The sequence below is a fragment of the Giraffa tippelskirchi genome, chromosome 7, assembly GCF_054371585.1.
Source record: "Giraffa tippelskirchi isolate mGirTip1 chromosome 7, T2T-mGirTip1v1.2.pri, whole genome shotgun sequence".
In the NCBI taxonomy this organism is placed as follows: domain Eukaryota; kingdom Metazoa; phylum Chordata; class Mammalia; order Artiodactyla; family Giraffidae; genus Giraffa; species Giraffa tippelskirchi.
In genome coordinates, this window is record NC_137281.1 from 102712556 (window position 1) to 102737314 (window position 24759).

General features: G+C 37.0%; 1 protein-coding gene and 1 long non-coding RNA gene across 2 annotated transcripts in view; one reads left to right on the top strand and one right to left on the bottom strand.

Annotated features, from left to right (window-relative positions):
* The window catches only part of MDGA2 (MAM domain containing glycosylphosphatidylinositol anchor 2), an 862004-nt gene that overhangs the window by 257462 nt on the left and 579783 nt on the right, over window positions 1-24759 (bottom strand). Inside the window, exon 6 of the mRNA XM_081511223.1 lies at window positions 14854-15123. Within this exon, the coding sequence (XP_081367349.1) occupies window positions 14854-15123 (270 nt within the window). The remainder of the gene's footprint in view (window positions 1-14853; window positions 15124-24759) is intronic.
* On the top strand, window positions 12825-23851 carry LOC145514138 (uncharacterized). Its single transcript, XR_014059860.1, has 4 exons — window positions 12825-13131; window positions 14887-14949; window positions 15470-15836; window positions 21628-23851. It is a non-coding gene; the product is annotated as an uncharacterized LOC145514138 (long non-coding RNA).

Sequence of the window (24759 nt, forward strand, 5' to 3'; positions counted from 1 at the left end):
TCAGTGTATAGCTTTGTGAATCTTTCTAGCTGGCTATAAGGGAAACTTTTACCTAAGCCAGATTTTCTCAATAGAATCACTATTTACACTTTAGACTAGGTATTTTCCTGTATGAAGTTTGCCCAGTGTATCAAATGGTATTTACATCATCCCTGGCCTCCACCCTTTAGATGTCAGTGGCACACCACACTTCCCATCATAACAATCAAAAATGTCTCATGCCAAGTCACTTCAGTCATGTCTGACTCTTTGCGACCCTATGGACTGTAGCCCACCAGGCTCCTCTGTCCACGGGATTCTCCAGGCAAGAATACTTGAGTGGGTTGCCATTTCCTCCTCCAGGAGATCTTCCTAAGGATCTAACCTATGTCTGTTATCTCCTACATTGGCGGTAGGCTAGGGCTACCTGAGAAGCCCCAAATGACTCAGAACATTGACAAATGTCCTCTAAAGGAAATATTGCCCCCAATCGAGAACCACTGATCTATGCAGATAAATAAAATGCTACTCCCTCTTCTATCTCATTTTTTTGCAATGGACTCACATCATCCACTCAATGATGGCTTAAACTTGAATGTGAATTGTGTTATCCCTGTGCATATTAACTATATAAGTGTATGTGAGGCAGAAATTATAGAAAGAATCATGGGAAGACCAATCCTAATGTTTCTATGACTGAACAAGTTCTCTAATTAGAAAAAAAGTAGCTGATTTTTTTCATTAGCTTTTAAAAGTATTTGCCTACTTTTTGGATTTTGGAAATTAATTAATTAGTTTTGGAATGCATTTATGATCTTTACACAGATAAATTTTCTCTTACTTATCACTCATACTTGGCTTATTTTAACAGACACATTTTCGCTAAGATGGATTGGAGCAACTGGGTTCATGATTTCCATGCACGCACAATTTTCAGATAACTATAGTTGCTGAGACAATAAGATTTAAAAAAAAGAAAAAAATAGAAAAGATTTTTTGAAAGCTGAAATTAAGAAATCATCTTATTGAGTCTAGATGAGTTATAATAGAAGAATTAGGTTGATTATCTGTATTTAGAGATTTCCTGAAGCATTTAGAAAGAGCACTAGTGTTAGAAGAATATTGGACAGAAACCAAAGAGAAACAGAAAACACAGTAAACAGAAAATTGACTAATTCAATTAAGATTTTTATATAAAATCTTATGCAACTCAAGACTGCAAAATATTAACCTTTAGGCCTTATTTCAAAATTGCAAAATAAATGCATAAATTGCCTAAATTTTGAAAATATTTACTATAAAATATAGAAGTTAAACATAGTTTTTTTTTCTTTTAAAAAGCTATTAACAGTTTCTGATATTTCATAAATAAGAAAATGGAGAAAGTTCAAAAAGCTACTTAACATCAACATTCTGAGCAGGAAAGGAAAGAGGGACTTCATTTCTACATATGAAAGGATTCTCATTTTTCAAAGACCTTCTCAAATGCCACCTTCTTGGGAATTTTCCTCTGTCTTCCTAATCAGAATTAATTGTTTCTGCACCTGAGCTTACAACAGCACATTGCCTATGCTTCTACTATGAAGTTTGATCTTCCTCACAATCTATGGAGTGAGTTGCCCCACTGATTGTCTCCTTGTAAGTTTAAGAACTCCAGGGGTTCAGGGACTGTACCCATTCCTTTTCTGTCCCTTATAGCAACTGATACAGATCTAGTGTAGAATAGAAATATTCTAAACATCTATTGAAAGTACCATTTGCATTTATCTTCCTGGTTTAACATCCTAAGGTAAGTAACTAAAACAAAATTTTTTAAAAATAATTTAGTTTGAAAGTTCAATGTTTTTTAATAATCATATCTACACAGCTATGTATTTGTAATCACATATTTGTATGAGCAAATTTGTAAACAAAAATAAAGTGTGACTAAGTCAGATTTCATTCCAGTCCCAAAGAAAGGCGATGCCAAAGAATGTTCAAACTACCGCACGACTGCACTCACCTCACACACTAGCACAGTGATGCTCAAAATTATCCAAGCCAGGCTTCAACAGTATATGAAGCATGAACTTCCAGATGTTCAAGCTGTGTTTAGAAAAGCCAGAGGAACAAGAGATCAAATTGCCAACATCCGTTGGATCATCGAAAAAGCAAGAGAGTTCCAGAAAGACATCTTCTTCTGCTTTATTGACTACACCAAAGACTTTGACTGTGTGGATCACAACAGACTGTGGAAAATTCTTCAAGAGATGGGAATACCACACCACCTGACCTGCCTCCTGAGAAATTTGTATGCAGCTCAAGAAGGAACAGTTAGAACTGGACATGGAACTACAGACTGGTTCCAAATTGGGAAAGGAATATGTCAAGGCTATACATTGTTACCCTACTTATTTAAGTTATATGCAGAGTATATCATGTGAAATGCCAGGTTTGATGAAGCACAATCTGGGATTAAGATTGCTGGAACAAATATCAATAACCTCAGATATACAGATGATATCACCCTTTTGGCAGAAAGTGAAAAAGAACTAAAAAGCCTCTTGATGAAAGTGAAACAGGAGAATGAAAAAGTTGGCTTAAAACTCAACATTCATAAAACTAAGGTCATGGTATCCGGTCCCACCACTTCATGGCAAAATATGGGGAAACAATGGAAACATTGACAGACTTTAGACTTTATTTTTTGGGGTCCAAAATCACTGCAGATGGTGACTACAGCGATGAAATTAAAAGATGTTTGCTACTTGGAAGAAAAGCTATGATCAACTTAGACAGCAAATTAAAAAGCAGAGACAGTACTTTGCCAACAAAGGTTTGCCTAGTCAAAGCTATGGTTTTTCCAGTAGTCATATATGGATTTGAGAGTTGGACTATGAAGAAAGTTCAGTTCAGTTCAGTTCAGTCGCTCAGTCGTGTCCGACTCTCTGCGACCCCATGAATTGCAGCACGCCAGGCTTCTCTGTCCATCACCAACTCCCGGAGTCTACCCAAACCCATGTTCATCGAGTCGGTGATGCCATCCAACCATCTCATCCTCTGTCGTCCCCTTCTCCTCCCGCTCCCAATCCTACCCAGCATTAGGGTCTTTTCCAATGAGTCAACCCTTCGCATGAGGTGCCCAAAGTATTGGAGCATCAGCTTCAACATCAAACCTTCCAATGAACACCCAGGATTGATCTCTTTTAGGATGGATTGATTGGATCTCCTTGCAGTCCAAGGGACTCTCAAGAGTCTTCTCCAACACCACAGTTCAAAAGCATCAATTCTGCGGCGCTCAGCCTTCTTCACCGTCCAACTCTCACATCCATACATGACCACTGGAAAAACCATAGCCTTGACTAGATGGACTTTTGTTGGCAAAGTAATGTCTCTGCTTTTAAACATGCTATCTAGGTTGGCCATAACCTTCCTTCCAAGGAGTAAGAGACTTTTAATTTCATGGCTGCAGTCACCATCAGCAGTGATTCTGGAGCCAAAAAATGTAAAGTCTGACACTGTTTCCACTGTTTCCCCATCTATTTCACATGAAGTGATGGGACCAGATGCCATGATCTTAGTTTTCTGAACGTTGAGCTTTAAGCCAACTATTTCACTCTCCTCCTTCACCTTCATCAAGAGGCTCTTTAGTTCTTCTTCACTTTCTGCCATAAGGGTGGTGTCATCCGCATATCTGAGGTTATTGATATTTCTCCCGGCAATCTTGATTCCAGCTTGTGTTTCTTCCAGCCCAGTGTTTGTCATGATGTACTCTGCATATAAGTTAAATAAGCAGGGTGACAATATACAGCCTTGACGTACTCCTTTTCCTATTTGGAGCCAGTCTGTTGTTCCATGTCCAGTTCTAACTGTTGCTTCCTGACCTGCATACAGGTTTCTCAAGAGACAGGTCAGATGGTCTGATCAAATCCCTTATGAGTATACAGCGGAAGTGACAAATAGATTTAAGGGACTAGACCTGATAGACAGAGTGCCTGATGAACTATGGACAGAGGTTCGTGACATTGTATAGGAGACAGGGATCAAGAAAATCCCCATGGAAAAGAAATGCAAAAAAGCAAAATGGCTGTCTGAGGAGGCCTTACAGATAGCTGGGAAGAGAAGAGAAGCGAAAAGCAAAGGAGAAAAGGAAAGATATTCTCATCTGAATGCAGAGTTCCAAAGAATAGCAAGGAGAGATAAGAAAGCCTTCCTCAGCTATCAATGCAAAGAAATAGAGGAAAACAACAGATTGGGAAAGACTAGAGATCTCTTCAAGAAAATTAGAGATACCAAGGGAACATTTCATGCAAAGATAGGCTCGATAAAGGACAGAAATGGTATGGACCTAACAGAAGCAGAAGATATTAAGAAGAGGTGGCAAGAATACACAGAAGAACTGTACAAAAAAGATCTTCACGACACAGATAATCACGATGGTGTGATCACTCACCTAGAGCCAGACATCCTGGAATGTGAAGTCAAGTGGGCCTTAGAAAGCATCACTACGAACAAAGCTAGTGGAGGTGATGGAATTCCAGTTGAGCTATTTCAAATCCTCAAAGGTGATGCTGTGAAAGTGCTGCACCCGATATGCCAGCAAATTTGGAAAACTCAGCAGTGGCCACAGGACTGGAAAAGGTCAGTTTTCGTTCCAATCCCAAAGAAAGGCAATGCCAAAGAATGCTCAAACTACCGCACAATTGCACTCATCTCACATGCTAGCAAAGTAATGCTCAAAATTCTCCAAGCCAGGCTTCAGCAATACGTGAACCGTGAACTTCCAGATGTTCAAGCTGGTTTTAGAAAAGGCAGAGGAACCAGAGATCAAATTGCCAATATCCGCTGGATCATCGAAAAAGCAAGAGAGTTCCAGAAAAACATCTATTTCTGCTTTATTGACTATGCCAAAGCCTTTGACTGTGTGGATCACAATAAACTATGAAGAAAGCTGAGTGCCAAATAACTGACGCTTTGAACTGCGGTGTTGGAGAAGACTCTTGAGAGTCCCTTGGACTCCAAGGAGATCCAACAAGTCAATCTTAAAGGAAATCAGTCCTGAATATTCATTGGAAGGACTGATGCTGAAGCTGAAACTCCAATACTTTGGCCACCTGATGCAAAGAACTGACTCATTGGAAAAGACCCTGATGCTGGAAAAGATTGAAGGTGGGAGGAGAAGGGGATGACAGAGGATGAGATGGTTGGATGGCATCACCAACTCGATGGACATGAGTTTGACCAAGCTCTGAGAGTTGGTGATGGACAAGGAAGCCTTGTGTGCTGCAGTCCGTGGGGTCACAAAGAATCTGACAAGACTGAGCAACTGAACTGAACTGAACTGAAGTCAGAAATGGGCACAGGTAGAATCATAGACTTTTAGCGCAAAAAGTACTTAAAAATTAGGAACTGTAATTTCTTAGTGTAGAGGAAAGTAAGCAGAGCCCTCTTTATTTATTCGTAGCCTGGGAGCTCATTTAAAGGAAGCCAGGTCCATATCATAAATCTTTTTTCCTACTATACCTTACTACCTGCAGACTGTTTAATCCACGCAGACCAAGAGTGGTGAGACAGTAGGTCTGGGAAATAAGCCTAAAACAACAGGATAGAAAAATCTGAATCAGGAGTTTTCAAATTAATATCAATGTTTTGGTTCTATTTTACAGCTATAGGATATCCAAAAATGAAACAAACAAAAAGATATATAAATGCCTTCGAAGAAACAGAAGAAATTTAAAAGTAACGTGAGTTGAATCAGCTTCTTCTTTTCTGGTTGTTAATAAGTAACTGACTTTTAAAGCACTACTACCAAGGGACACATGTCCTTTTGACTAAAGTACACATGACAAATTCTAACTACTAAGTGGGACAATCTAAGTTTTAATAAAATAAGATGTATGACTAAGCTGTTGGTATATAATTATATAAAATTAATTATAAGATTACACAATATCCAGATAACCTTTTTACTTGAAATTTTATTTTATAATTCCTCCTGTGTTATTTCAATGAACAAAGGAAGTTAGATTTATTTCATTTGTAAGAGAAAAGTGAGTTATCTATATTCAGATGAGAACTACCAAATTGGCAATTTTTAGATTTTGTATAGCCCTGATTAATTTTTAAAAAGATAATAATGAAACAATTTCAGAGCTACAAAACATAATACACTAAAATTCTCTATGGTGTTTTGGGGAGATGCAATTACTACAGAATAATAAATTGGGAAAATAGAAATAGAGCATTTAATCTACATGAGTAATTGGGACACCTGCACACAGCAAACAGTTAAGCTGTTGGAAGATGTTAAATGATTAGTTTTGGGTTTTTTTTTCACAATTTCAGCTATTATCATTACAGTTTTTATTACTGAAAGGTTATGGAAGAAATCTATTGATGACTAGAAATTTAATTTGATTAATCTAAATGCTTGGGAGGAACTGGGCCCACCCTGTAATTGGTAATTCTCAAATAATTTACATTTAGAAACACATTGGGAGGTAAATATGATCAGATCTTTCTGGAAAATTGACAATTAACTGTGACTTTCTGATCAATAGCTTATAGATATATACCTTTCAGTGAAAACAATGAATACACTTTATAGTTCTTGTTTTGTTCCTTGTTATACTAGATGTCTTATTCGTGAAGCTCTTTTGTATCTTTGTCTTTCATAATTCAATTGATCCATTAATAGAAATTCTTTAACAATTTTGTAAAACAATCTGTAAGACTGCCAATAAAAGTAACAGAGTCATGCTCAGTCCTTCAAATGTAATATTATTTAGAAAATCCTAAACTACAAACAGTATGTTGGTTAGAACTTGAAGTTACAGTATGCCCAACATTACTGGAGAAAAAAATACAGATTAACAAAAACATGGGATTTCCTCCAATCAAAAATGACTGTACAAAAAGAGGAGGGAAATAGTGTAATGGGAAGGACTATACAGGGTTGGGGATCTTTTTCTAATGTGCATAAAAATGTATTCAATTTACAACCCAGAAAGACTTCTTAGTAAGTTTTTGGCAAGGCAAGGGTAGAGGAAAATAGAAGGACATTCAGTTCAGTTTAATTCAGTTACTCAGTCGTGTCCGACTCTTTGCAACCCCATGAATCGAAGCACGCCAGGCCTCCCTGTCCATCACCAACTCCCAGAGATTACCCAAACTCATGTCCATTGAGTCGGTGATGCCATCCAATCATCTCATCCTTTGTCATCCCCTTCTCCTCCTGCCCTCAATCCTTCCCAGCATCAGGATCTTTTCCAATGAGTCAACTCTTCGCATGAGGTGGCCAAAGCATTGGAGTTTCAGCTTCAACATCAGTCCTACCAATGAACACCCAGGACTGGTCTCCTTTAGGATGGACTGGTTGGATCTCCTTGCAGTCCAAGGGACTCTCAAGAGTCTTCTCCAACACCGCAGTTCATAGCATCAATTCTTCGGTGCTCAGCTTTCTTTATAGTCCAACTCTCACATCCATACATGACCACTGGAAAAACCATAGCCTTGACTAGATGCAGTCAGTTCAATTTCAGGACAGGGGGAGGAGTTATACACTTTCAAAAACTTGGCTGAATTTTGAAAGGCGCTATGGTAACTTGGCTAAGATAGTGGCCCTTGAACCATGCTATGTGGGCTTTGAAACTCAGCTTCCCTGATTAAATAAGGCTTATACTTGGGCAAAGTTATTTCACTGCTTCCTCTTCAGTTTTATTATTCTTTAAAATAGGGATAATGATATTTTTTACTTCATGAATATTTCAGAATTATCAAAAACTTCTTGTATATGGTGTACCTGGTAGCCTAGTACATGGTGAATGCTCAAAACAATAATAACAATTACTATTTCTTAAACAGAACCAGCATATGCAAAAAACTAACATTTTTTTCATAGAATTTTATAATTATAAGATTTTTTTTGGTGATAACCCTAAAGATCATTTTGAAATATTAGCAGTGCTAATATTTGATATATTACCATTAAATGAATTCTGAACAAATATGTTTAATATAAAAACTCAGGTTTTTAAAGATCTCAGTCCTTTCATGTGGATATACTAGAGTTAGGTAAATCAACGCTTTTCAGAACAGAGGGTTATGATATTCCTGGAGGTTACAGTATATTTTTGTTCAGTTAGAACAGTGTAAATTCATGCTTTGCTGAATACATATTGACTTCTTCCATAAAAGTTAAATCTATTTCAATATTGACAAAATATTTCCTCCATATTAGGAATCTGAGATCATAGCCAACAAAGATAAACTGGAGAAATTCTACAATTCAAAGAGGACATCTGTTTAGGATATTAGTTTTGCAGAAGCCGTGGGTTCATCATAGCAGTTGATGAAATTAAGGAGGAAAGGGGAAAGACAGAGGCATAAACGGGCATTGAGGCAGCATAGGAGTGTGAATGAAGAAAAGGGCTTGTGGCTTTAAAACACATCTGCAGACTATCTGACTCATATCCCTCCAAAAGGTGAAAATATTTGATCTCCTCTTGGAACCAGGCTAATCTCTGGCACTTACTTAATGAATAGACAATAGCAGTAATGATACCACATGACTTAAAAGGATAGAAACACCCTAGTCTGGGAGCCTGTACAAGTCTGGTACCTTGAGTTTGCCAAGTGGAGAAACCATGTAAAGAGGCTACTGAAAATGAATGAGAGAAATGAGAGACCAATAGATGAGAGAAATGAGAGACCAACAGATGAGAGACAGAAAGACTGACCTAAGGAGCCCAGCTGTTTAAACTTTCTAGTCCAGAAATCAGAAATTATATTGGAAAAGCTTTGAAGATGATGCCAGCCCCATTATCTTCTGAGTGCAATTATACGAGACTCTGGATGGCTCAGTGGTAAAGAATTCGCCTGCCAATGCAAAAACCCCAGGAGATACATGCTTGATCCCTGGACTGGAAGATCCCTTGGAGAAGGGCATGGCAACCCCGTATTCTTGCCTGGATAATCCCATGGACAGAGGAGCCTGGAGGACTACACGCCACAGGGTTGCAAAGAGTTAGACATGACTGAGCATGCACACACACAATACTAGATATTTTAGCTAAGTTTGTCAACCCCCTGATTTGTGAGTAAATAAATAAATTATATCATTTCAAGCTATTGTTTTGTAGTGGCTTATTACACAGCAATGGATAATTAGAACAATGTGGGCTTTCAAGTGGGTAGTCATCACATAAATGTTCAATAGGATTTAACAAGTTGTAGAATTTCTTAATTTTGTTTGATATTATTTATTATATACTTAAGAGTATCAAAGGGCAATAGAAGTCCAGAAGATGATTTCTTTGTTCCTATATGCAGTGCCATGAAACAGGCAGACAGTAAGTTCTTTAAATGTATAAAATAACTCCAGGCATTTATGTGATAAGAAGAAACAATAGATCATTCAGTGGATTAGGGGTTGATTATCTAAGATAGAGGAGTCAGGGAAGATATTTCTCGACAGATAGAAGTCTTCCATGCATGCTCATTCAAGCTCTTTCCCACTTCCAGCTGACAGGGATGGAGGTAATACTCAGAGCAATCTTAGAAGCCATAGATTGAAGATGACAGAAACATCATCACCCTAGGTGCCTAATGACTGCATGAAATAGACTCTCTTTTCCTACATGCCCCCACTACACACACCAATCACATATACAATGCCACTGCCAACATAATCAAGTAGGGAACATCTTAAACTCTTCCATGATAAAAGCTAAAATATTTTTGTTTTGGATAATTATATGTATGGGTCTTTTTGTTAACTCAGCTTGTTGTTATTGTTTAGTCCTTAAGTCATGTCCAACTCTTTTGCGACGCCATGGACTGTATCCCGACAGGCTCCTCTGTCCATGGGATTTCCCAGGCATGAAGACTGGAATGGGTTGCCATTTCCTTCTCCAGGGGATCTTCCTGACCCAGGGATTGAACCTGCATCTCCTACATTGCACGCAAATTCTTTACTACTGAACCACCAGTGAAGCCTTGGCTATCCTATATAACTCAGCCTAGTCCACCTTATATAATATAGTGTATAAACAGCCCCTTCTAAAATAGAGGCTGAACTGGAAAGAAGATTAATAAAAAGACTATTTTAATCAATGAGGGGAAACATGCTGATAGCTTACACAAGAGTGGCCACAGTGAACTTGGCAAGACATGGTCAGATTCAGAGTATAGTTCAAAGATAGAACCAAAAGGACTTACTGATGATTACATAAGAACATCAGCTAGAAATTTTGAAAATTCTTATAATCCTTCTAATACTCTTGTGAAAGCAGATAATAGAATAGACTTTTCCTGATTCATTCTTGACAGAGAACAAAATCCACAGAATTTCACAAGGAGTGTAAGGCAAATCTCCTTCTTATGCAGAATTTTCAAAAGTGAAAGAAACTCCATTCTATGATTCTAGGGATTTATAGATAAGTTATGGATGTGAGAGTTGGACTATAAAGAAAGCTTAGAGCAGAAGAATTGATGTTTTTGAACTGTGGTGTTGGAGAAGACTCTTGAGAGTCCCTTGGACTACAAGGAGATCCAACCAGTCCATCCTAAAGGAGACCAGTCCTGGGCGTTCACTGGTAGGACTGATGTTGAAGCTGAAATTCCAACAGTTTGACCACCTGATGCAAAGAGCTGACTCATTTGTAAAGACCCTGATTCTCAGAAAGATTGAGGGCAGGAGGAGAAGGGGACAACTGAGGATGAGATGGTTGGATGGCCTCACCGACTCAATGGACATGAGTTTGGGTAGACTCCAGGAGTTGTTGATGGACAGGGAGGCCTGGCGTGCTGTGGTTCATGGGGTTGCAAAGAGTCAGACATGACTGAGTGACTGAACTGAACTGAAGCACAGAGAAAAGTATCAAAGATCAAAGTTGACTGGAAAGATATCTTTGAATAAAACTGTGAGATGACGCTTCTCAGGCCCAAGGCAGTTGGGGAGCCTATTTCATCTCAGGCCTACTTAGGGGCATTTCATGGGACCAGCCAAAGCACTGAAATATTTTCCCTGAAATGATGCCTGGACATATCTGAGGAAATCAAAACTTGTGTGACCATAGGCTAGAAGTTGCTACACTAGAATCTCTGTGCTCTCACAGCATTTATTGGTAAGCACTTCTGCCTACAGCTGTGAGTCACATAGGGGGGAGAGGTAATATGGGCTTCTTGTCTTGGGCTTTTGTTGAGCTGGCTGCCTCAAGGAGAGAGAAGCCTTCAGCAGATAGGCAGGAGGGATAAGACACAATATGCTCAAGGAATATGACACAGTGATGGTCTTGGGACAGTGTATGACTAGCGATCTCTCCTTGGCACACACAGTTGTGTATCTCTTCTAGATTGTTGTTGTCATTTAGTCACTAAATGAGTGTCATTTAGTCATTAAAGTTGTGTCCAACTCTTTTGCAACCCCATGAACTGTAGGGCTTCCCATATGGCTCATGGGTAAAGAATCCACCTGCAATGCAGGAGATGCAGGCAGATGTGGGTTCAAACACTGGAGTGGGAAGATGTCCTGGAGGAGGGCATGGCAACCCACTCCAGTATTCTTGCCTGGAGAATCCCATGGACAGAGGAGCCTGGCGGGCTACAGTCCACAGGATTACAAAGAGTTGGACATGACTGAAGCGACTGAGCCTGCATGGACTGTAGCCCACCAGGTCCTTCTGTCCATGGGATTTCCTAGGCAAGAATACTGGTATGGTTTACCATTTCCTTCTGCAAGGGATCTTCCTGACCCAGGGATTGAACCTACATCTCCTGCATCAGCAGGTGGGTTCTTTACCACTGAGCCGCCATAGAAAAGTCCATTAATGTGCCACAGAAGAAAAACAAAATTATATCGAGAAACCTTCCTACCCTACCCCAAGCTAAGAATGTCAGGATCTGGCTATCAGGTCAGGGACAGGGTCATGGAGAGGAGGGCAGAGAATAAATAGACAAACAAGAAGAAGCCAACCATACTAGCCCCCCGTTCCCTTGCCCACTGAAGGTCTCCAGCCCAAAGTTGCCCCAAGCTGTGCAGGGGAGAAAACTTTCCATTACATCAGGTTAGGGTTTGTATTACTATTTTGCAGCATGCATACAAAACTCTGAACTAAATGTATGACTGTAATTTGAATGCACTGCAGGACTCTATTTCTAAAAATGAACCAAAGGTCCATGGTGTCTGTCTGATTTTTTTTCTGAAGCAGGTCAAGATTAAGCCACTGAATACAATTTTTAAAAACTGCAGGACACTAAAATATAGTAATGTCTTGATCATGGTATGAACCATGCTTGCTCAACACAGTGGCTCATTTAATTCACAACAGAAGAGAAATGTGGGCATTTCTGAATACAGTGACTCACAACAGAGAACTTTGGGTGGGAAAGTGGAAACCGAGCTCAGGTCACCAACATGTACCTAGGACAACAGCATAATTTTCTTATCAAATGTATGAAGGAACTTCCCTTCTGACTTGGGAGAAATGTAGCTTAATCACTATAATCTCTTAGAGGATCATAAGAAAAGAATTGCTGCTCTGTTTCTGAACGTCCAACAAAACATTAAAACCTATGAGATTCCTCTTCAGTTTTGGAGCTCACTATCTACATAGATGGTAAACTACATTATTTAAAGTGTTTTCTATTTTTTAAAAAGCAAATGACACATTCAGAAACGTTTCTAGAATTTATTTTTTCCTGTCTGCTCTCTACAATCTTATTCTGTCCATGGATATTCTCAAATGACAGTGGAAACTCAATGCACAGAATATGCTCATGCTTGCTTAGAAAACCTGGTCTGTGGCTCTTGATGTAATTATGGAAAAGAACGGGGGAAAATGAACCCAGAGTTCTATTTTTGCTGTATCCATGACACAGTTCATCTAAGATATGGCAAAGTTCTACAAATTCAAAAGACTTGAAAATAATTTATTTGATGTAATAAGAAGAAAACCATTTTTTCTTTAACTAAATTTCTTGGTCTTTGTGGCAGATACCAAATGCCTCATATTACTGTAGCAGTTTTTCTCCTCACAATTTAATCTAGGACTTGTTAACCAAGGCTATTTCTATATTCAGCAAGATCACATACAAACTCGAATTTATGAATTATGTGAATGCTACTGCTGAGAAATTCTACTGATAATATGACTATGCAAATGGACACTTCAGGTAAACTAAAGGCATAAAAGAGAAATTATAAATTGAAGAAATACATAGTTAAGGGTTTATTTGTTTTAGGTCATTCATGTCAAAGCTGAAAACTATCTTTAGTAAGAATACATATGAAAACTTCTAGATGGGCTAGGAAGAAGGAAATCATTCTAGGAGTATATATTTGCTGTGAATTGATTGAGTTCTTTATGGAGGGTCCCTGAGCAACACCACCACTATGCTGGACACTTTGCCAGTTATGCAGGAATTCAATACAGTTGCAAATGACTCTATGATTAAACTAGATTTAGAAATCTAAATGACCATAGTCACAAAAAATTGATATGAAAACTGACTTAGAAGTTGGGTTGGTTCTGAGTCTGAAGTTTTAGGAACAATTTAATCAACTGATTTTCCTTTTTATGTATGCTAATTGCTGATACATGGTTTAAAAGAAAACTAAGTATGAAAAATACTTCTTTCAGTAACATCCGGTTTCATAAGAAAACATTGCAGTAGCTGAATAGGCATGAAGTTTTATTTTATAATGATCCTAAGATAATGGTCTATCTGGCAATTACTAAGTACAATTGCTAAATACACATTGTATGAGTACAATTTTGTGGCAGATAGTGCAGTATCCACAGTGTCTTGGTTTACATTGTAACATCTTGCAGTATCTTGAATAGAATGTATTTTTGACCAAATAGTGTATTTCTGAAAGTTTAGATAGTAACAGATAACTATGGTCACTAAAACTACTAGCCTATGTTCACAAAATCACAAGTGTTTATCTCAATATACCCAATTATATTTTGTTATTATTATAATCTTCCATCATGAGAATTTTTCATCTGTCTACTGGAAGAGGCCCATATGGATATCTGTTTTAACTTTAGAGGCACGGATATCCACCCTCAATCCCAAAGCCAGGGTCAAGCCAGTGAAGTGAGACAAAAAGAAATATGCTCTCCTTGCACAGTGACTTTACCTTCTCTGAAATGGAAAGTTAGCATCTCCTCCACATGTAGCGCCAGTACACTAGCTATAGAACATCCCTGCTTTGACTTAGTGGTAGGTAAGCAGTAGGTCACTACCTACTTTTTACATCAATTCCTCAAATAAACTTTTACCTTTCCCTAACTCTAACTTTTCCATGACTTTAACTAATCTCAGTCTGTTAAAACTCTACCCAGCCTACAAGACCTGATACAAATTATTAGATATTCCCTAATACTATCTGCCAGAAACTACTATAATTTTTATGTCTATAGCTTTGCCTATGCTTGCCAAATACTCTATCATATAGCTCTAAATTGATACATTTTATTTTCACTCTCTGACAGTAGAATCCTTGAGTACAAGGTAATGTTTATAGATTTCAATGTAATCCCACAGTTTAAGGTTCTTCACATAATAGGGGTTCAATAAATGTTTATTAAACATTACATTGATACATTTGTTAAATCCTTAAACTAATACTCAATCTGTATAATAATGCATAATGTTCTATGCCACATTTGGGTTTTAAGTTTTCTTTTTTTAGATAAAACTATTCCACAGTATCACTAAGAATGTGTTATGAAAACTATTCAATGCAAATATAAAGCAGTGTTATTAAGACTCAGAAATCTTAGGTTACTTTTATAATTAAACAACATTATTTACAAACATTATTTGCTTTATCATAGCCTGGCTAACCTAGAAATTTATGCTGTAACATTCTCTAGGCAAACTTACCTCTCACAATGATGTTGGTGGACTTTTTTGCAGGGTTTCCCACGTTATTATTGGCAATGCAGCTGTAAGTGCCAGCATCTTCTGAGGTGATGGCAGGTATGGTCAAAGTTCCTCCATTCAAAACAGTCTTTTCAGGCAGAGTCCCAAAGGACCTGACCCATGTGAGAGAGGGTACAGGCTCTCCTCCTGTTGTGACACATACTAATGTTATGGCCTCTCCAGGATTTACAACAATAGGGTCATCCACCAAGAGTTTAATTGACGGAGATGCTAAAAGACAAACAAAAGAACATGCACCTATTTAGTTCTACTACAGCTAGACTTTAACAGTATGCTTTATATTTACACGAATAATTAAAATGAAATACTGTTCTCTTGTGCCAAAATCTTATTGTATTGATCAAATTTAAACCATATAGAATGGTTATTTATTTTAATTATGTGGCGTAAACCTGTGGAATTTTACTAAGAATCTTACACATGGAGAGGGGAATTAAATTTTATGTATTCTTGAATTATTGTTCCACAATTAGAATGATGAGAAGAATTAAAGTTTTAAAACAAAAATCCCTTTCTCTTTAATGTTGACAATCATTATTTGTTTTTGTCCTTCCAGGTATATTGAAGCTGTTTAGTTCTTGTATTTTCATGGTCAAGATCATCATTTATTTAATTTTTGGATCGTCCTCAGGTCAAATGATACATATTTTGCAAACTGAACACAATCAAGTAAGGAAAAAGATTGCCAGAGGTTTTTACCAGGAAGTGGGCCTGGTTTTTCATCTTGAAAGGAATAACAAAATCATGCAATTTAAAGCATCACCAATATTTCACCTCTAACCTCTGTTCAGAAAGTTTAGGCAATGTGAGTTCTCATAACTGCTTTAAAACTTAGAAGCAAATAAACCTCTTTTCAAAAATAGTCACCAAACTATGATGGCCACCACTCCAATGTTTGCGTTATACTGATCTCCCCAGTGAAAGTAAGTTGTTTGAAAATTTTCAGGTAAAAAAAAAAACGTAGATAAATATCCATTCAATAAAAAATGCCTTATTGCAGACTTTTCATCAAACAAAGTAGAAACTGCACAAAAATCTGTTCACACACAGTACTTTCTTTTCTGCTTATATCAGTGTCAGTCTACGTAGCACATTCCTAAATAAGAACAGAGGAAATGCATTATGCTAATATTTGAGTCCATACATTCAGAAATATTTGAGGCCAAATTTAAAACCGAAATCTATCCATATTGGGAATACAAAGTGTTCAACTGTACTGTGTAACTGTTTTTAGATACTAATTTCAGCTCAGAATTGGAGAGAGCTTTTCTCAGAATGAAAGGTAAACTCCCTATGGGGTTCAGTATTCTGCTTTGATGGAATATATAAATGTTCAAATGAACATTTATATATATATCTATATCTATCTACCTATCTATATATATATATATCTTGCCTTTTGGGACATGGGTGTTTCTTGAGGGCATTATACTAAGTGAGATAAGTCAGAGACAGATCCCATATGATCTCACTCATATGTGGAGTATAAAAAAATAAACAAAAAGCAAAAGAAATGTACAAACCAGACCAAAAAAAAAATGTAGATATAGAGAACAGAGTGGTGATTACCATAGGGAAAGGAGTAGGGGAAGAGTGAAATAAGTAAATGGTATCAACTGTATGGTGATAGACAGAAACAAAATTTTGGGTGGTGAGCATGCTGTAGGGTATACAGAAGTAGAAATATAGTATTGTACCTATGAATCTTATAGACTATTACAGATCAGTGCTGCCTCAATAAAAAACAAATTTGAAAAGATGCTATGGGAGAATAAGTAAACAATTCCATGTTATAATTATGGTTCTGTGTAATGGGCATAGAATGCCTGGGTGACTTTTTAAACATTGTTGGCCTTTCTAACATCACTGTAAGTAATACACAAGTTTTCAAAGTATTTTAATTGCCCTTCTGAGGTGTTGACTTTAAATTATTAAAATATATGATTAAAAACCTGTTGGGAAAGTCACAAAATGAAAATAAGAGACAACAGGCACTGCAGAGTTTGGTAGAAAAGAAAGTATTTCAAAATTCTATTTAATATTGTTAAACTGATAAAAAGATACTACTAATGAAATTTTAAAAAAATAGATAGTATACTTAATTATTGACACAGCATTATGAAACAGTAATAGAAATTCTTACAGCCCAGTTTGAGGTAAACAATATAATCTTACAAAGATATTTATTTAAAACACAACTCTAGAGAGTTCAATAGTTATATTAATAAGACTCATTTGTTTTACACCATGTTTTAGTAAATTAAAAATCCCAAGGCCAAAGTACCATTAATAGTATATGTTTAGATTATGGAAACACACAATGGTGATATTAAGTCAAGAAATATTTGCCCCTGAAATTGACTTGTATAAGGATGAGTTGTTTTAAATATACCTGTACATTTTGAGGACACATAATAAAACATTTATTAATTTTGCTTTATAGTTTTAATTTGAAAGTTGAAACTATTGTTATTTCAAGATTCAACATTTTTTTTAGAGCCTTTAAAATCTCAGGCAAAAGTGAATTGCAAGTGAATGATATTATTTTAAACAGTGTTTTTAAACTCTCCAACCACATTGCTTCCATGCACTGTTTCCTATTTTGTACTTACAAAGGTAATTAGGAAATTAAGAAAGATTGATCTCATTGCATTAGATCATGTACATGGCTGAGTGTTCTTCAAATGTCTATTGCATGCTTTGCTTGAACTACTCCATCATTACATAAGAACAAATGTACAAAGCCATTGACATCATCAGCTTCCATATAACCATAAGACAAGAGCATTGGTCAAAACCATATTGCAGTATCTGGACATCTAGTCATTCCTCACAGTAACATGTGAGAGATGGATTACTATTTGAAGTTCATTTTTAAGTTAATAAAAAAATGAAACATAGGAATTAAAAAGGAGCAAGAGAAAAACAGAGTGGACAGTATGTTAGGTTTTATTTGGAATGTTCATCAAACCAATGTAAAAAGTAGAAAAAGGTGAACTACATAAAGTAAACAAAGGCAGTTTATCAAGTTAAGTAAAGAAGCATTGAATGGATGATGGATGAAAGTAGGGGGAGGAGTGGGAGAGAGGTCCAAAAGGGAGGGAATATATGTGTACGTATAGCTGATTCACCTCATTGTACAGCAGAAACTAACACAACATTGTAAAGCAACTGTACCCAATTAAAAAAAAATCACATATTATTTTAAACATGTTTTATAGTTATCACCAAATGGCTCAAATTACATAAAAATTATTCCAACGAAATCTGTTTTTAACATGACACACACTACCAGCCATAAACATTCTCTAGGTACAGAGTGCTCATAAATAAGTGCCCACCTGACTTTCAGAATGAGAATCTTGCCAGCACTCAGTGATGGAAGGCATGGCTCATCATAGCAATTGTCTCAGAGACTTGACTCTCTCCTTAAGATCAGTATGTCAACATTCTAGCATGTTTGATATGCTCTGTGGTGCAAATACAGTAGATAGATAGATCTATAAACTATTGGTCCTGGGAGGGATGCGATGAAGTATAATGAGAGAAAAAAAAAAAGAGAAAGGAGGGGAAAAGAAAGAGAGGAGAGACCAAACAGTCTGTGGTTTTTATTTTCCAAAATACTAAACCCTTTAATAACTATAACATGGAAAGTATATTTCAGGAAATCTCTCTGAGGAAGAGAACTCTTCCCAAGTTCTCTTCAACTCCTCCCCTCCTGGCAAACAAAAAGAAAAGTTTTTTGGGCTGAGCAACAGTTACTTCAGTGGATCTGTGACAGAAGGAGAACTGGCTTCTTGACTCCCACACCAAATCCCAAACATTTGGATATTCAAGAGCAAAGGGGATCTCTGTGTCTCTTCTTGGTTGAGGTCACTAAGTGTGACTGGCTAGACAGACATAGTGAGTCCACGGGGCAGGCTCCATGCTTCAGGGGAACAGCCCCAGCCCCAGATGATGGAATGGAAGAAGTGGAAAGACAGGTCAGAACTGAATGTGACAAGACAATTGGAGTGAAGGAGATGTTAGGTGATCCATGCCCATCAGAGATCCAAGTCTCATGTCCCACACCATGATGAAATAAAAGCAACCCCTAGAATTTAAACAAAATCTGGTGGAAATGGGAACTCCATGTTACCAATTTCTGAAATTATGGCAGAATAGATAGTTGAAATAAAAATGAAGTTAAATTATAAAATAATAAAGATATATTTCTTTCAAACCTGAGTTTGTAGGCTGGGATTCATACCCATTAATTTTAGTGAGTCAGTTCCTCATGAGGTCCTCTGGATGGGCAATACAAAGGTTTAGCTTGGGGTTAATTAAGAATACATTCTGTAGGAAGAAAATACTATTTTAGCCAAGGTCAATGACTTCTTTTGGTGCTTCGTTTGGCTATTACCTAACATAATAGCTTGCTGAAGAGAAACAGTTTTTTAAAAAATGAAAACAATGCAGTGATAATCATCTTATACTTTTAGAGATTTAGCCCTCCATGGATCTGGGCAATTTTTAAAAAGGAACTTAGATTTCTACCCCTGATTCTGATTAAACGGATGTGAAGTAGTTAACTACAGTAAAAGCTGCCATTTGGCTTGAGTTAAAGATACCCTAAGACACATAATTCCTTTATTGAAAGGAAACTGACTATTGAGTCACAGAGAAAAATCACAAGGAAGGAAGAACATAAAAACCAAACCAAAAAAATAAAAATAAAAAAACACCACCAACAACAAAACTCACAAGAATGAACTCCAATAAAAAATCCACAGCTAGGATGGTATTTGTCTTAGTTTGAATTCTCCCAAAAGTAGGTCCTGATATAAGTTGATCTTTAGGGTGAAGATCCCAGGAAGTATATTGAAGGAGTGGAGAAGAGATAAATAAATGGAAAACATCCAGTAATGGACCAGGAATTGGGGTGCTCACTGTGGGAAACCTAACTCCCTGCTGTTGGGAACCCTCTGGGAAACTAGAAAGAACACATCCTAGAACTTTCCCTCTGAAAAGTGAGGAGGCTGACTGGTGTGTTTATCTACCAACTCCTGTCCCTCATTGGTTAAGGACTATTCTATGGGTTTTAACTTCCCAACCTTCTCCATTGCCTGAACACACTGATCAGCGCAGAAAGAGTCTTCAGATAGAAGGACATGGAAAAGAAACTGTCAAAAGAAACAATAACCTCCAGATCAAGGCAGTCACAGAGTCTCCTAGGGCACCCTTTCCATGTAAGTTCAATGATCAATAGTTGGCCACCTGGAGATAATGTGAAAAGTATACAGAAAAAATAAGGAAGAAATCAGTGGTGAGTTGGGGCACATTTACTCATCAGGATATAAGCACAAAATAAAATGAGGAACAGCACAGCATGAATAAAAGGAAGAGGAAGTAAAATATATACAATTAACTTTCTACTTCTTTTACAAGGATATACATTTTTCAAACTAAAAGAATATTCACACGATAGACAAACCAAGTCCAGCTTCTATATGGAGAGACATGCTATATTTACAGATTTGAGGAATAAAATTTCTCTTGCAAAAAGAAGTCATTTAACTGAGATACAAGAATCACTATATTTTTGTGCATTTCATTGAAATTCATTTTCAACAGACATTTCAATGAACATTTCATATAATAAAAAACGAGAGAATATATTAGAAGTTGATATGAAAATTCAAAATAATTCATCTATGTAGTTGAAATTATTATTCTAATATTATCATTATTGACAAATTGATTGATTCTCATGAAGTCCAGGAATGATATATTACTAGGAAATTCTACTTAAAACAATGCTCCAGGATATGACAATATTTGAATAGCAATCATAAATAGTCTCTAAAGAAAGAGAGAGCCTTTGCTACAGATATAGAAGCTAATACGCATTTTTCACTTTTTTTTTTACTATCCAAAGGACAGATAATCCTGCAAATGATTGAGAAAGCAGAGTAAATATGTTGCTTGATGGAACATAAAAGTTTCCTAAAAGAGACATACTCCATAATAACATCAGTTTCTAAAAGAGTTTCACTAGACAGGTTTTGTTTGGTTAACAAAATATTATTTATTGTTTATTTTTATTGTTAGTATGAATAAATGTCTTTAGATATTGTTTGTTCTGCCCAGGATAACACTTTTTCAACACAGTCATTTAATAAATATTTATTGAGCACCTACTGTGTATCAAGGCCTGTGATAGGCATCTGGAATATAACAGTGAACAAAACAGCCAGAGGTCCTGCACTCAGTTTTACATCCTAATAGGACAAAAACCTGTTCTCTCCCATTGTCTTGGGTGACTTCACATATTTAAATCACCTCCTGTTCTCTGATTTTGTGTGCATTTGTTATTCTTGACCAGAATATTTATGCCATCACAGTACAATGAATAAAGAAATTTGCCAAAAGGTATTCTTCAATGAAATCAGACTTTATAAATTATAGCAAGTGTTATATATATTTGAATCTAGTCATTAAACAAGATAAAAAGAAAAAATTAGAACTTCAACTTGTGTTCCAAGGTGAGCAAAAGATACAAAAGATTAAGTCAAAGCTTATTTTAGTCAATAAGTTATGTTAATAGCTGGGGTACTAATATTTAATGGCCTGAAAAGTCTTTATAAATATTTTTAAAACATGATGGGGAAAAACATTATCACCACACATATCTCCGTCCTTTGGTCAACAATCTCTTACTGTTCCTTCCAACAGGTAAATCGGCAAAACATGGCCTCATTCAATTTTATCAGAAGCTGAGTGTCATCTGCAGTTGCAGCAGAATCCTTGAGGGTCATCACTCATGGAAGGAAAATCCAAGCTAAAAAGTACTTCCAACCAAGGAATCTGTTTTCCATGGAATTTCCAGTTCCAGAAGATAGCGGCTTTTTAGGGATAGGGCCAGTTTGCAAAGACGTCCTCCTCACACAATCAGCATGATGTGAACTTGCTATTCCTGTTGCCTGGGAGTTTCTTCAACTGCTTATTCATCAGATAAACCACTTTATCATGGTCAAATGTCAATACAGTTTCTTTACCAAATTCCTAGTTTTTGTCCAAAGCAATTGAATTCCTTCCTGCTTTGAATTATATAAACATAGCAGCTTATAGTAGCTCTCCTCACAACATACCCTTGTTTAGTTGCTCAGTTGTGTCCAGTTCAGCCACCTCATGGTCTGTAGCATGTCAAGTTTCCCTGTCCTTCACCATCTCCCGGAGCTTGCTTAAACTCATGTCCACTGAGTTGGTGATACCATCAAACCATCTTGTCCTTTGTTGTCCCCTTCTCCTCCTGCCTTCAATCTTTCCCAGTATCAGGGTCTTTTCCAATGAGTCAGTTCTTTGCATCAGGCAGCCAAAGTATTGGAGCTTCAACTTCAGCATCCGTCCTTCCAATGAATATTCAGGATTGATTTCCATTAGAATTAATTGGTTGGATCTCCTTGCATTCCAAGGGACTCTCAAGAGTCTTCTCCAACACCAGAGTTCAAAAGCATCAATTCTTCAGTGTTCAGCCTTCTTTATGGTCCAACTCTCACATGCATACATGACTACTGGAAAAACCATAGCTTTGACTCTATGGAAACTTGTCAGTAAAGCAATGTCTCTGCTTTTTATATGCTGTCTAGGTTGGTATTAGCTTTTCTTCCAAGGAGCAAGTGTCTTTTAATTTCATGGCTGCAGTCACCATCTTCAGTGATTTTGGAGCCCAAGAAAATAAAGTCTCTCACTGTTTGCATTGTTTCCCCATCTATTTGCCATGAAGTGGTGGACCAGATGCCAAGGTCTTTGCTTTTTGAATGCTGAGTTTTAAGCCAACTTTTTCACTCTCCTCTTTCACCTTCATCAAGAGGCTCTTTAGTTCCTCTTTGCTTTCTGCCATATGGTGGTGTCATCTGCATATCTGAGGTTATTGATGGTTCTCTCAGCAATCTTGATTCCAGCTTGTGCTTCATCCAGCCCAGTATTTCACATGATGTACTCTGCATATAAGTTAAATAAGCACAGTGACAATATGCAGCCCTGACAAACTCCTTTCACAATTTGAACAAGTCCATTGTTCTATGTCCATTTTCAAATGTTGCTTCTTGACCTGCATACAGGTTTCACAGGAGGCAGGTAAGGCGGTGTGGTATTCCCATCTCTTTAATAATTTTCCACAGTTTGTTGTGATTCACACAGTCAAAGGCTTTAGCATAGTCAATGAAGCACAAGTGGATGTTTTTCTGGAATTATCTTACTTATTTTATGAGCCCACATATGTTGGTAATTTGATCTCTGGTTCCTCTGCCTTTTCTAAATCCAGCTTGAACATCTGGAAGTTCTCAGTTCACACACTGTTGAAGCCTAGCTTGGAGAATTTTGCTCATTACTTTGCTAGCATGTAAAATAAGTACAACTGTGTGGTAGTTTGAACGTTCTAGCCACATACCCAAGCCACCATTAGAATATTTACCTCCTCCTTTCACTCTGAAATATTTAAGAATTGAATTATCTGTGAAAAGGGTGATGGTTTTCATATTTGTAACAAGAGCACTCAGAAAATGGTTTGCAAAGAAGTGTGAGCTCAATAAAGTCTTATTGGAAAAAAAATGCTCACTTTAAAGATTAGAGAACAGGAACTCCACATAAGACCTTTTTGTCATAAACTTAACACTCCTCCCTAAAAAAAAACAACATGAAAAACTCAGGATTTCATGAACCTTTTATTAAAAAGTATTAGTTATGAAGACCTTTCAGGTTTTTCATTGTTCAACCCATCTAAACTTAACCATGCTTTATGTCACTAACAAGATGATAGCAAAGAATTTCTCTATCAAAATTTAGAGCACCACTCACAAAAATAATTACAGCATATTATTTATACTTCTTTGTACTTAATTTGTTGCTCAGTTTCAGCACACATATTACTATTAATAAACCATCTGGTTAAATCAAATTATGTCCCTGATACCAAAACTAGAGGCATAAGCTATTTGTCATAAGAGGATAGCATGTGGATAATTCAATATAGAATTTTAAAAAATCAGTTAAGATTTAAGGTTCTTCCTTAAGAATGATATAGCTGCAGAACAGATAAAAACATCACCTCTAAGACCATCTGGTATTTGTCTCCCAGATGAGAGAAGCCTCTCATCTTCTTGAGGCCTCATTACAGTAGCAAAGAAAACAAGACAATAAAATTCTGCTTTGGCCATCACAGCTGCTGAAATGGAGACAGCTGATATTTCTACAACCAGTGTTATAACATAGAGGGATTGTGCAAAAAGGTATTCTCTTATTAGTCAGTCTCTTACTCCATCTTACTGGTCTGATAAAGATTAGATTTTATTAATATTTTTAAATTAATTCTTGTACCTTTTTCTCTTTTAAGCTGCACTTGCACTGCATAGGCTTCCCTGATGGCTCAGACAGTGAAGCATCTGATTGCAATGCAAGAGATCCAGGTTCGATCCCTGGGTCGGGATCCCCTGGAAAAGAAAATGGCAACCCACTCCAGTACTCTTGCCTGGAAAATCCCATGAACAGAGGAGCCTGGTAGGTTATGGTCCATGGGGTCGCAGAGAGTCGGACATGACTGAGTGACTTCACTTGCACTCCAGGCATGTGGGATCTTAGTTCCCATACCAGGGATTGAACCCACGCCTCCTGAATTGGAAGTACAGAGTCTTAACCACTGGACCACCATGGAAGTTTCATTTTACAGTAATTTGGCTAATGTGACTTACAGCTAATCTTAAAGAATAATGTTGAACAGATTTAACTCTGCTGGGACTCTGTTTGCCTCTCCTAGGGAATTTATTAGTTTCCAAAGGATTGCCCAGGCCAAATTTCTACCTTGATTAG